The 13,725-nt window shown below is 35.3% G+C and overlaps 1 protein-coding gene across 1 annotated transcript in view; it reads left to right on the top strand.

The window, feature by feature from the left end:
- KCNH8 (potassium voltage-gated channel subfamily H member 8) overlaps positions 1–13,725 on the top strand; it is a 180,659-nt gene that overhangs the window by 143,962 nt on the left and 22,972 nt on the right. Inside the window, exon 11 of the mRNA XM_008632000.2 lies at positions 960–1,174. Within this exon, the coding sequence (XP_008630222.1) occupies positions 960–1,174 (215 nt within the window). The remainder of the gene's footprint in view (positions 1–959; positions 1,175–13,725) is intronic.

The following is a 13,725-nucleotide window of genomic DNA, read 5'->3' as shown; positions in this document are numbered from 1 at the left end:
TTAATGCTGCACAGGAGGTCCTTGAAGTTTTCTGCAAGGACACATTGTTGGTTCATGTTCAATTTGTCCGCAAGGACCCCCAGGTCCTTTCCTGCAGAGCTGCTGTCCAGCTGCTCAGCTCCCACTTCGTACTGCTATAGGGAGGGTTTTCATCCCTGGTGCAGGACTTGGCATTTGGTTTTGTGGAACTTCATGATATTCCCGTCACCTGATTTGTCTTTCACTGAGGTCGCCCTAAATAGCAGCTTTTTCCTTCAGCATATCAACCAGTTCCCCCAGTTTGGTACTGCCTATGACTTGCTAAGAATACACTCCATCACACTGTCCAGGTCTTTAGTGAAGACCATCTGCTTTAACTTCTGGGGAAAAACTCTGGTTCAATGACTGCACTTTGGAATTTATACCTCAGATCAGATGTTTATGGAAGCTTTTAATTATAAAGTTTCTGTGCTCTTCAATATATGGTCTGTTGAAATTTTTATTACAAGTGTCCTAAGGCAGTCTTGCCCATAAATGAAAAAACAACAGCATAAGAATTCTTTCTTAAGCCATTCTTTCTTCTCGACAGAGATGCTAAAATGATATCTTAACACCTGCATGTTTTAACACACACAAACGCAAAACCACCCCATAACAGCTTTTTTGAAAAAAATTGCACCTGCTATTAGTTACTAATGTAATCCTCATTTTATACTTATTTACTTTATTGTTCCCTTAAATCAACCAGTTACCTGTCTGGAAATCAGTTTTTGTACCTCCAATTAATTGCATATAAGGTTGCATCGGAAAAAAAAAAAAAATTAGTCTAAGATCCTTTAGGATGTTATTAATTCAACAACGCATTAGTAACAATGGGATTTCAGGTTCAGGTGTAGCAATTATGTTAAACAGCTTTATGATTCAAAAAAGAAGTAAAGAATTTATGCTTCAAAGATAATTATGTTTGTATTTTCTTTCAGGTAAAGGAGATTTAATTGGAGCAAATCTATCCATTAGGGATCAAGTTATTAAAACAAATGCAGATGTTAAAGCTCTAACATACTGTGACCTCCAATGTATTATACTCAAAGGTCTCTTTGAAGTGCTTGACCTCTACCCAGAGTATGCTCACAAGTTTGTTGAAGACATACAGCATGATCTCACTTACAATCTAAGAGAAGGCCATGAAAGTGATGTAAGTATCTTTAAAGGTTTCTGCAGTTATTGTCATCTTTCAGATGCTTGTCACAATAAAGAAATAATACACAGATTATGTTAAAAGAGCTGCTGATTCCATTTGTTTGATAATTCAGATATTACCTACATGAATTGTACATCAGTTGGTCAGATCATAAGCATTGAACAACCTCTCTGCTTGTTATTTTCCATAAAAAACATCATCCTTGAGAGAAAATGCTTTAATTTTTTTATATATTTTTTGTTTATCTATAAAAATAATTCATATTTACACAAGCTATGTGTCCAAATAAAGGTTTTATCCATACCTTTTCTAGAAGCTCATGTGCCAGCCTAATGAACATTCATTTCATAATCATTGGTTATCACTTTTAGTTAAGAATGTCATCACACACACTGAAAATGAAAAACAGTTCTCATACACTATAATTAAAATGTGTTTTTCCACTTAAACTAGTACTTTATTTTGGAAAAAAAAACCCAAAACAAACAAAAACCCCAAACAAAACAAGAAGGAATTCCAGATAAAGCACTCCTGAAAGGCGTCAGTACAGACTCACCAAAGTACTTTCACTGATACTATATAAAAAATATATAGAGAGCGATTTTGATAGTGAAAAGCTTTTATGACAGCCCTCTTTTTCTGACTTAACCATGTGAATGCTCAAATACAGTTATAGCCAAACTTTCAAGTTAGTGTTTAACAAGTCAGGTATTTGTCTTTGTTTTGTGCTTCTCCTAACACACAGAGAGAAGTAACATTGGAAAAACAGGAATTTTTACTAGGATAATATCAAGACAGGGGACAAATATAATGCCAAGTAAGAGTGCACCAAAGTACTTTTCAGTTCAAAACCCCAATGAATTTGATATATGGGCTGATTTTTCTATATAGCTTCCTATTAGATGTACTTTGGTGCCAGTGTTTCCACAGCAACACTCTATTAAACCATTGCAGCAGAAAGGAGTCCATACATAAGTGTGTACTTCTGGAGAGGAGAATAACCAGGATCTCGAAGCTGAGAGTACACATCTGTTCAGAGAGCTTGGTGATTAGTTTGTGTAACACATTTCCCTTGGGGAGGGATGTTTGATATGAAAAGGAGTAAAACTCCATTTAAAGATAGGGCTTGAAGATGATTACATTCCCCTCTACAGTTTTGTCGTGGAACTTGATGGATCCCCACAATCTGTTGCTTCATGCTTTTCTGTATGATGACAAATCTGAGGATCACCCTCTCAGCTGCATTCAGTTTTTATAAATTCAGGGACAACTCTTCCTGATTAGAGTCAGCTGGGTGATGTACAGACTGCTGAGTGTTTCTCAGGTTCTCCGAGAAGGATGTGATTTAAAGCAGTGCAGGACACATCCAAGTAACTTCTCTGCTTTAAAGTAGTATTTGTGAGCATATGCTTATTTTCATGGTATAATCTGTCACCTTAAAATTAAAGGAAAAAATATCCTGACATGAAGTAACATCCACTGTCACAGGCAGATATACAGAATCCAAGACAGATTATCAGTTTTGCTTTCACCTACATCCTCTGGTTAGCCATGTCCTCTACTAGTAGTTCTCTTGCAGTAGAACATACCTGTGCATCTCATTTCTTATCCAACCATTTTACTTATCAATAAGGATAAACAGCACCAATAGGGCAGCCAAAAATTGTACCTGGTGTGCCTGGTCAAAGCAACTAACTTTGCTTCAGCTGGAAAATACTATGTCTTCATTAATATAACTTGCAAACAGAAATAATTGGAGTTATATGATGGTTACTCTCAGAGAAAAATAAGAAGAAAGTTTTCAGATGTACAGTTCTTGGGTATGTTAATATGACTTCTTTCTTCTTTTTGTTTAAGTACAGCACTACTTCTTGGGAATGGTGTTATGGGACAGTTTGGCAGCTAGGCCACTGTATCTTGATTCCCTCTCCCTAATATAGGGAGATTTTACTTTTCAGATTATCTGTGACTTCTGCAGCTTTATGGAAGTTTTGGATTTGGAGAACATTTCTGTAGTTAAACAGTAGATCTATTCATTTGAGTAAGTCTGTTTCTCACTCTTTTTTCTTGTAAATTTTAAATTACTGTAAATCTGTACCTGAATGTGAATTCAATAATTCTTAAAATTAATCAGCAGCAGTGTATAGGGTCAGGTGAATTGCAGGGTGAAATAGCATGAATTTCCCCACTATGACTTGTGAACTGTCTTTCAGTCCTGACCTAAAATGTTACGGCATTTTCAGTCAAAGTCCACCAAATCTACTGTAGGCTGAAGATTTATTAGCACTCTAAGCCAGCATTAAAAAGCTGAGAATGAATAAGAATTTAGTCTTGGTTGTTCATTATCCCCATTCCACCTTTGTTGTGCTGTTGGAATGGTTCACTGCACACAAAATTGAATCAGAGATTTTAACTGAATTAGAAGCATGTGGACAAAAAAGGGGTCAGAAGTCATCTGTAGTGTCCTGATCCTGAAGTGTCAAAATCGGATACTTGGCACCAGATTACATATCTCCCCTACCTACCCACACATAAAAAAGGGAAACATTTTAAATTTGTTTTCTTGGTTCATTTGTAAGTCTAAGAGTGTAGATAATGATGTGTTCCATCTGTATTAAAATCCAAGTAAGGTATAACTGTGGAAAAGGCTCAAGGACTTCCATTGTTTTGTCACTTTTCAGTAAAACAAGGAGGAGACATAATCAGGTTTCCCAGTAACAAGTAGAAGCTGTAGCTGTTCGTTATAGACGGATTGAAAGTGCTGTTTAGCAGTCCTGGAAGAAAAGCCCAGATTTTGAGTATAGGAGATGACAACTATTTCAGGCTCTAATGATTAAAAGGCAGAGAAACAGACACAAAATCAGAGAGATAAAGTTTCTATGATTCCTCATGATAACTCTTAAGCCAGGAATTGCTAAGTGATTTATTATTATCACCATTAATGTGTGTTTAGCCACACTGGCAGTGCTATTATGCCATCTTTTCATACATTCTCATCACAGCAAGATGTAAATTAGGAGAGACTTTTTGTTGATTGTACATATTCTGACCCTCTGCTTTCTTTGCTGCCTTGTGATCAATAAACCCATAACTGTGTTTGTAAATGTATTCAAATCTTTGAGGACAGTTAGACGATTTTTCTGGTCGCTGGAGTTCTGACATTAAAACAATGCAGTCATTTCAACCAATTTTTCTATGTCTGTGACTGTGTTGTCATAGTAAGGAAACAGTTTGCTGAGTAACACAGATTTTGACATGTGCCTCACCCCATCTATATAATTTTGCACTATGAATTAGAGGTTGCATATGTATCAGGCAGTGAGAGTGTCCCATATCTGATTTGACCAAGCTAAGCATTCAGAAGAAGGTTATTAAACATATGTGGCTACATCTATACACATACATTTGTATGAAAGAAATTGGAAATTATTTTGTTATCCACCAGCCCTGGAAAATGTGTTATTTGATACATTTAGAGAGTAGTAGCCTCTGTTCATAACTCTGAATTATCCTATGAAGAACTCAGAATAAGTAAATGTTTGGACAACATCTTTGTAGGCTTTATAAGATTTTACTGTTTCTGATTATTTCTTATGTCCATGCAGAAGAATCTGCAGTATAGACAACATTATTCGGATTTTAAAAAACAAAACAAAACAACAACAACAAAGACAAACAAATAAAAAACCAACCAAAAACAAAACCAAAGACTGGCTAAAGCCACACTGATAAAAAGAACAAGAAGTCTCCTTGACACCTATGCTGTCCCTCCTAGCTATAATTAAGTCCCAAAGGAAGACAAGGCACATGCAGGCACAATCTTTGTCTCACTAAAGTTCTATCACTGTGTGTCATTTTCAAAAAGAAATTTGGTTATATTTCTGAAGGGTCAAAAATCTTTGTTTGTAGATAGGACTTGCAATTAATAAGAATATACTTTCCCTTTTGTAGACTTAGAAGTAGTGTTCTGGCTCCTACAAAAGCTTCCCTTCCCCTCTCCCCAAAGAAGCAGCTACTGTCTTTAAAATGAAAACACTGTTTGTGAAACAAAGGAAGGATTGATTCTGTCAGTGCATCGCAGTGTAAATGAGACATAATGACAGGGTTTCATGAAAACGTGGTAGATTCCTTCTCCGGTTGGGAGCATGGAGTCTTACTGCACCTTAGCCAGGCTCTTTGATAATAAAATAAATCAATAGACAAATACATTTTAAAAGGCAATCAAGCAACCAAGAAGCAATAAACCCAAAGGATCTCCCCCCACCTTCCCTCTGAAAGGCATTGTCTAACAAAATAGGGATTGATTCTTGTACTTTGGAGAGGCTGGTGTTTAGCATTTATTAAATTTTAATGACTGAGTTGTGAGGAGTTTTTAATATAATAAAGCTCAGGTTGTTATTAGCAGTATCTAAGAAATTACAATGGATGCTCCTCATTTTCTATTGGAAAATCTGACAACTGACCAAATCAATTGTTCATAAAGGTGAGAGTAGCTCTAAGCTCTGGAGCACACAACAGCGGGCACAGCTTGGGGAAAAAATGTCTACAAATTCTGATCTAAAATATACTGAGCTTTCTGATACATTCCAGCTAAGCATTAAGTATTTTAAAAGCATGTTAGTAATTCTTCCTCATGTCATTTTAACTGGCTCATTTGAAGACTTTTCTTTGTTCTAACTGGTGGCATTGCTCTTGCTGTAAGAAAAGAGCAAAAAATATTTTGAATGCAAGCACAAAATTCAGATTAAATTCTGCCTTGCCACTATTTGGTTTTCAGCTAGTAGATTACATATTTGATGTGCATTCACTCTTGCCTCTTTATTCATGCTTTTTCTAGATCTGGATTTCTACTATAGGTCATCTGAATTCATGAATGTTACTTTCCAATATAGCAATAAGTTGTTCTATTACATATTTGATTGTCTATTATGAATCAGCAATGAAAATAGTGTGAAATTTCTGATATTTTTAATACATTGATTGTCTGCAAAGTAAATAGGATTTTGCTTTAAGGAAGAAAATAAGTTATCCTATTTACTACTGTATAAATATTAAGGAAAAAAAATAAGCATGGGGATGTTTTTTGCTTTTAATCTTGGCAAGTTTTGTTAGATAAGAAAACCTGATAGAAACTTCATTCACATAATTACTTATTGATGAGTTTAACTTCCAAAGCAAAAATAATTCCTATTTCATGGGTATTACCTATGTGTTTATAATAAAATTCATGCATTGAAAAAATGAATTTCCAAATTAGGTCTTACGGCACTGCTATAGTCACAATTCCTCTACTCCATCTGAGATCATGGTTCATCCTGCACACTGCAGGACAATCACACATTGCAAAATATTTTTAATAATAAATAATTTTCATAGAACATTTCCCAAATAATTCCAACAAACTTTTAGAGAGAGGAGATGGTTTTGTAACACCACCCAGCAGCTGTGTAAAACGAAGTGGTTTACCTTAAAAAAGTCAATCAGTCCTACTTTAACAGTAGTGTTGGATAATTTTGAGGAAAACTTCTAATTTTTAAATATGCTTACAGCATATTAGGCACTCACCTTTGTCAATACTTGTCTGGCAGAGGATCATGTACTATTATTGTAGGTGTAGCTCACTGGTGTTTATTGTCAGTAAATATAAATTTTGCAAACTAAGAGACCAATCAATAGCAATTTTTGTGTTTCTGTACAAGAATTATTACAAGTAGAATATAGAATTGAATAAATCACCTAAAACAACAGGAGTTTAGTACTTTATTTGCGTGATTATTCTTTATAAACCCCCCCAACAAACAACTAAAATAACTTTAAACCTGTGAACCAACTGTTTATGATCTTTATTCCACAAGCATGTGGCTCCCTTTGCTCTACTTGTCCTTGTAGAAGCCCTAAGTGAGTGATGGCTGAACAGCCACTGCTTCTGCCTGAAAGACACCATGTATTAATTTTTCCTTTACACCTCTTGTTATGGAGTCTATAAACTGCTCAACTTCTCAGTGATTATAGTGTAGGAATGAAGGTGCTCCTCATACTGTCAAAAACTAAACTAATTTTAAAACTGTTAACATATAATTAATTTTGAGACATGATTCCTGATGTGTTCATTGGAGTAGCTCTCTTACCTGCCTCTGTGCATGGACTACTCACCAATTAGTGCTGCTGTGAAATATAACTCAGGGCTTTCACATTTTACAAGCTACTCAGATTTTTCATTTATGCTTCTGGGACAAGCTGGAATATTTTGTCCTTCTTCCCTCTCTCTCTCTCCCTCTCCCTCTTCCTCTTCCCTAAATAAATTAGTCTATTCCTGAACAAGGCAGCACTCTCAAAATGTCATTTACACAGCTCAACTTCTTTATTCCTATGGAACAAGTCATGCAGCTGTAGATGGCCACAAGCACTGGCAGAAACAAAACCAGAGCTGTTAATGCACCTGTTGTACACTTCATTTATGATATTAAATGGATGAGATGTGGTTCAGGAATAAGCTCTGTCCTCTAGCTCTCTGCAAGATATTTCACAGGTCTCCTATCTTTATTGGTGACAGTAAGCATGTTTTGGTGGATCTTTGGCTATGAAGTTGGATGCTGGTTTCAAACAGGGAAATCTGCTGCAATAGCTTCCTCCCTGTGCAGTGTCAGTCAGTCCTTCTTCCACTCCCTCAGCCTGGCAATTAACTGCTTCACTTTCTATGGGGGCAAGGCTGACCTGGAGCTATAGTGTAAGCCAGGCTTACAATCCTTTCTCTGTAGTCTGGTAGCTCATAAAGCTTCTTTACTAGCAGCCATTGATGAGCATGTGTGTGCCCCTGAGCCATCTCTTCCCCCAGTACCCCTCAAGATAATCACCTCACTGTGTTGTTTCTAATATATCCTTCAATATGGTACACTGCTGAGAAATAATGCAACAAGGAAACACGTAATTCAAAAAGGATAGACAGGTTGGCCTTTTCATTTTCTTTCCTAGTATCTTTACCTGAAGAATCTTTTTTCCCTGATAATCTCCTGTTTCATCTCTGTAGCCTTCTGTCATTCTAATTTTTTGAAAATAACACAGACACTGTTTAGTTTTGTATCTAATAGTTTATTCTTCTGATTTGTGGTCATTTTTCAGTTAGAAGATTCACCCCACCACAATTTATGGATGCAATTATGTTATCTTTTCCATTAATATTTTTTTCTTTAGTTCTTATATTTTTACAAATCTTTTCCATTTTACACCTAAAACAAGCGGACAATTAACTGTAAGGGTGAATCACACAAGGTGTGGAAAAAAAGACAAAGAGGAGGAGGAGAAATTAACCAGTTTACATTAGTTTGGGAGTATGTTACGTATTCCAACTCTTTTGTGAATGGATTAAGAGACAGGAATTATGACTATTAGCCTCACATTATTTATTAAAATATTTTCAAAAGTGGACCTTAGCACTTTCTTGACAAATACAAAAAAACTTACATTGTAACTAGAATTATCATGTTTAAATAAGTGACAAAATTTTACTTCTAATTTTAGCTTTTGAGTCCTTTTGAACATTCTCCATTCTCATTCATTTCACTTCCTAGGATTATTACATTCTGCATCAGATTATAAAGCTTAACCCAAGGGTAACATGTTGAAAAAAATCCAGGCTAGCAAAGCAGCTTATTGATGTTTTTAGACTGTTGTATGAGGAGGGTATAAAACGCTGTGTCAAACAGAATTTTAGACAGGAAAAGCTCCTGGCTTTCAGAGTATTGCCTTGGAATCTAACCATATTTCTATTTTAATTAGACAGGCATGCTAGAGGATAACTTTTTTTCCAATGTGTCTCAATGTGCTTTAGGGAACATCATATTATAACTTTTACAATATTAATATTATCTTTGTCTCTATGCTGTAAAAAATGGAAAATAGAATTAATCCTAATATACCTAAAATTTAAAATAATGTCAATTTGGAGAGAGAATTTATTTTAATTTTTTTTTTCACTACTCCTTTTATTTGTATTGATGTAGCACTGATCTGTCAGTGACCTTAGATTTAGAAGTGTTTTTACAATAAGCTGTTCTTTTATTATTATGGGTCATATAGGACTAATTAATGAATGAAATGATAGTACCACAATGTCTTCTATAAAAACATTAGATCTGAAGGCATAGACTACCTTGATATATAATGTTCATGTCAGACTGGCTTATGTGGTGAAGTTCCTACATGACTTGCAGAGTCATTATAACCTCAGGATATATGCTGAAATGTGTGAAACTAAATGTAGTGTAGTCCTTGAGAAAACTGTCTATAATCTGTGCGAGCTGTGTATCAAGTTGGCATTTTACATCGATACAAGTGTGTGTTCTCAATTTTATTGCACTGGTAACGTTTTTAGTGCCATTTTTCTTCAAACATCATAGAACAGTAGAATAACAGAGGACCTCTGAAGGTCATCTAGACCCACCCCTCTGCTCAAAGATATGAAAGCATGTAAAAATGGAAAACCAGAAATTTTTTATGTACAAATGCAGTCAAAGTTTCTACTGATATAAAAAATAATATATCTGTGTCTTTTTCTTTTTAATCACCTATACCTTGAGCCAGTAAAACCAGAGCTACAGAACCTGCCTACATAAGTGCAACTAGAGTTCTGCTGAAAATAGATTTGGTACCCAAGACATATATTACATTATATTACATTACATTATTAAAATCATGTTATTATTTACCACATCATTGACAATTTTTGAAGATTTGGTAAATAATAGCATGACTGTAATAATAAATATATACACACATTATATACATATATACTGTATATAGAGTACAGTAGTGCATAGATAGTAAGTGTTCAGAGACAGATTCCATTGCTAGTCACACTATGTTCATTGTTCATTCCATCACTGTCCAAAATTGATACTGGATTTCTATGACTGTGTTTGTTTTTATGTCGTGCTACTTCAAGCAATTTTCTTAAGACTTCTCCACGGATATATTACTTTCCTCAAGGAGGCACTCATTAACACTCATCCCACTGATTTGTCCTGTGAATGCTAACAAAACACCTGGCCAACATCAGGAATGCTTAGAAATAGGCAACTGGTAATAAAATTAACTGGGAGACTATTCTTCAATATCCACTTCATTGTCCCCCTCTTTTTAAGAGCCTCTCTGAAGTTAGATATACATATTTACATAAATAGTAGTATGAAGTTCCATTTAAAGATAAAGCTAACAATACAAACACAACTCCTTCACAGTATCTCCAGCCTCAGACTGAGGAGTCTAACTGAATATCATGGGCCAATCAAGGGCCAATCATGCAAATATTTATGAATCTGTTCAAAATCTTAAAGATGCTTGAAGTTAGGCATATAAGTTTTATTGCTTTGAAAGCTGCCAGCCTTTATTGTAGTTTCTATTATGTAAGTCTTTACTTGACTGTAATCAAACTGTAGGAGTATTAAAAAGCTTTCTCCACTACGTCTTCTTTCTGTAGCAATCTGCAGGCTTTTCCAAAAATACAACCTGCCAGACAGTACAGTCAGTGCCAGGTCTATTGTCTACTTTAACAATTCCTCCTTTTGTCTTCTTTTCACCTTATTGATAGTCTGTTCTTTAATTTTTCATTTTTTGAAATTCTTACTGGCAGAGGTTTACTATGAAAGATGCATTTTCATAGCAGTTGAAACCCTAATTTCTTCTCCTGTTTTGGGGTGGGTTAGAGGCACATAAGTATATAGAAGTAAAGATTACTAATTATACCATCCATGTTTTCCATTTATTTGATTCTTAATGTGGCACAAGTGACAGAGACATTAGTTTTTTGTTTCTGTAGCACCTTTTTAACAAGAAGTGCAATGTATCCTGTATTGCTACTAAAACAATTAAAGTGTAATTTTAAAAAAATTTAATAAATGCAGAGAGGTTAACATTCAGGTTTTAAAGAAACATATGAAAAGTAAACTTTTAATACCAAATATAAAAGCTCATGTGAGAAGTTTGAATCCAAGAAAGTATTCATTTGCAAAAAAAACCACTATCCAAAGCTAACCACCACCAACCAGTCACAGAACATTTGTACCAACTTCACAAGTTAAAACAATTACAAAGAAACAAAAGATTCAGGACAACATCTTAACAGGAGATTGCAGAGCTCGTGGCAATTCACTATTACAGTTTCCCTAGGATAAAATGCCAGTGACAGATCTGCTGTTCAACTTTTGCTGCTAGTTCAATGCACTCTGTATTGTAAGAAGGATCAGAGAACGCTGAAAACATCTGCTTCCACAAAATACTCTTTATCTGTCCATTAAGCAAGGAAGAGAGAGAAGAATAACCCGAGAAAATGTGGGAACAAGCCAATGAACAATAGAAAGTCTTAAAAAGAAAAGCAAAACAAGGGAAAACAAAGGGGGTGGGGATATAAAACAATTGTGTCTAACAAGGTTTTTGTGAGTGATTGAGTCTTTTGTGATTTAGAGGACTTGTGATATTTCATTAAAAATTTCCTGATTACAGAAAACTGAGGCCTGAGTACATGTGAGGCATTAAGTTTTGCAGCAGTACAATAATCTCTTGTTATGTACTTGTATTTCTTCCATTACCATACAGTAAATTTGCAAAGAATAGAACATCTGGTATGCATTCTTGTTTTTTTACCCCACACTGTCTGTGCTCCTAAATGGGCTTTTCCAGTTTCCAAATGCTGACTAAGAACATTAATACTCCAGTTTGATTTCAAATCCTTCCCTGAAAATGTATTTTATGCTTTTGACTCCTCAGATACAAAGAATTATTCATGTATTTTAGTACCTAAGATTACAAGAAAATCAGTGAAATTATGTTTCTATTTTTATTCCTACTTTTTGTGAAAGCAGCAAGAATCCGCCCAGAAAACACTGGTAACATTCTATTGAGCCCAAGCGTGAAAATTTAGTGACTGGACATATAATGTATTAGCCTCAAATTTAGCTGCATCTCTGTATCCTCTTTCCAGGGTTTTATAGTTGGAATTAATCTTGAATTATTTAATTGCCTGTGTTGGCCACAGTTCCTGGGAGAGATTCTTTATAAATGACTACTGCCATTTGACACTGAAAAAATTTTCGGATCACTGGCTTTCAACAGCAAACCACTAGTGTTTTCAGATGGAGAAATATTCTTTTTGTGCTTTTAATAATATCAAGGGTTACTGAATTTTTTAAATCTGTGTATTAAGATACTAAAAAATTTGAAGATTATAGATTTGTGATTCCATATTTGGAAGATTTTTATATGATTCTGCTTTAGGTACATGATCTCTTATTGTTTTGTCTTGTAAAATTAAATTTAATACCTGGTTTCACAAGACATAAAGAGACATCAGCACTGAAATCAAAAATTTAATTAGACTCTCTGACAGTATTTCACATAACTTATGCTAACATCAGCATTTCTGTTTTTTTCCTAATGCATATTAAGTTAAATATCTGTGTTTTTCCTTTCAGTCCTTATCCTTTAAGAGCTGTACTTCTTTTTAAAAGAGGGGAATATGAACTATTTGGCACACTCTTTTTGCAGAAGGAAAAAAAAGAGCATTTTATAGAAGAGTGCATTAGTGTGTTGCCCTAAATAAAAGGTTTTAGCAGCCTGGAAACTAGGACAACACCTCTTAATTATTTTCTGACACTACATTTTTACAGGGATAAAACTATGTGCATAATAAGGACTTTTAACTTACTGCACTTTGGCTTTGTCCAAGTTCTTGTTCATCTTTTCTCTTTGAGACTGAAGGGAGAGACAGAGGAAGTGCTGGAACAAGTTTGGAAGTAAAATCCTTGAGAGTTCTCTCTGGTCACAGATTAGATTCCTTTGCAAACTTAAACTACTAAGCCATAAAGCCCAGGCCCCTGTTGTGTGTGCAAGACAGGGTATTCAAAGCTACAAGCAGTAAGTATGGTTGCAGTGTATTTATAGAGAAGTAATTACAGCACTCTTTACTGTGGATTTTGTGCTATGGAAAAGATAGTTTATCGGTCCTTAGTTTATTTAAAAATATCAATATTTGGGGAAATTGTTCCCAGTAGGTTAAAGGAACCAGTTTGGGGAAACAGGGGAAGCCTGGTAAGCAGCTTCTCAAATCACATGCTCTGTGTTTGTACTTACCCTTCTTTTCTGTTACACTTCCTCCTGAGGACAAAAAGCAACCTGCCTTCAAAAATTCCTTAACCCTTCTCTCGGGAAGGTCACGAGGCAACCAAATGCTGCCACTAACCCCATTTCCTCTGCAGCCAGTTTCTCCATGTGACCAAGCCAGGGTAACACAGAGCAGAGAGGGATTGATGGGTGGCTGTGGCTGCTGTGCTGAGGAGCAGTGGGGAGGTCCAGAAGCAAGGGCACAGTGCTAACAACCGGTCATGCAGCTTAAAACCCATAGAATGACTTCTTTGTCTACGTTTTCTAGATGTACAGTCGGGTTTACCATGTACTCAGGAGGAGGAAATAAACAAATCAAAACAAAAAGTGAGGGAAATCTTCACCCACATACAAATTACAAATGACAAGTCACTTCTAAAGCCTTCAGCAGG

The sequence above is a fragment of the Corvus brachyrhynchos genome, unplaced genomic scaffold (genome assembly GCF_000691975.1).
Source record: "Corvus brachyrhynchos isolate BGI_N302 unplaced genomic scaffold, ASM69197v1 scaffold53, whole genome shotgun sequence".
Taxonomy (NCBI): Eukaryota; Metazoa; Chordata; class Aves; order Passeriformes; family Corvidae; genus Corvus; species Corvus brachyrhynchos.
The sequence above is the reverse complement of the archived record's forward strand: the minus strand, read 5'-3'. Positions and strand labels throughout refer to the sequence as shown.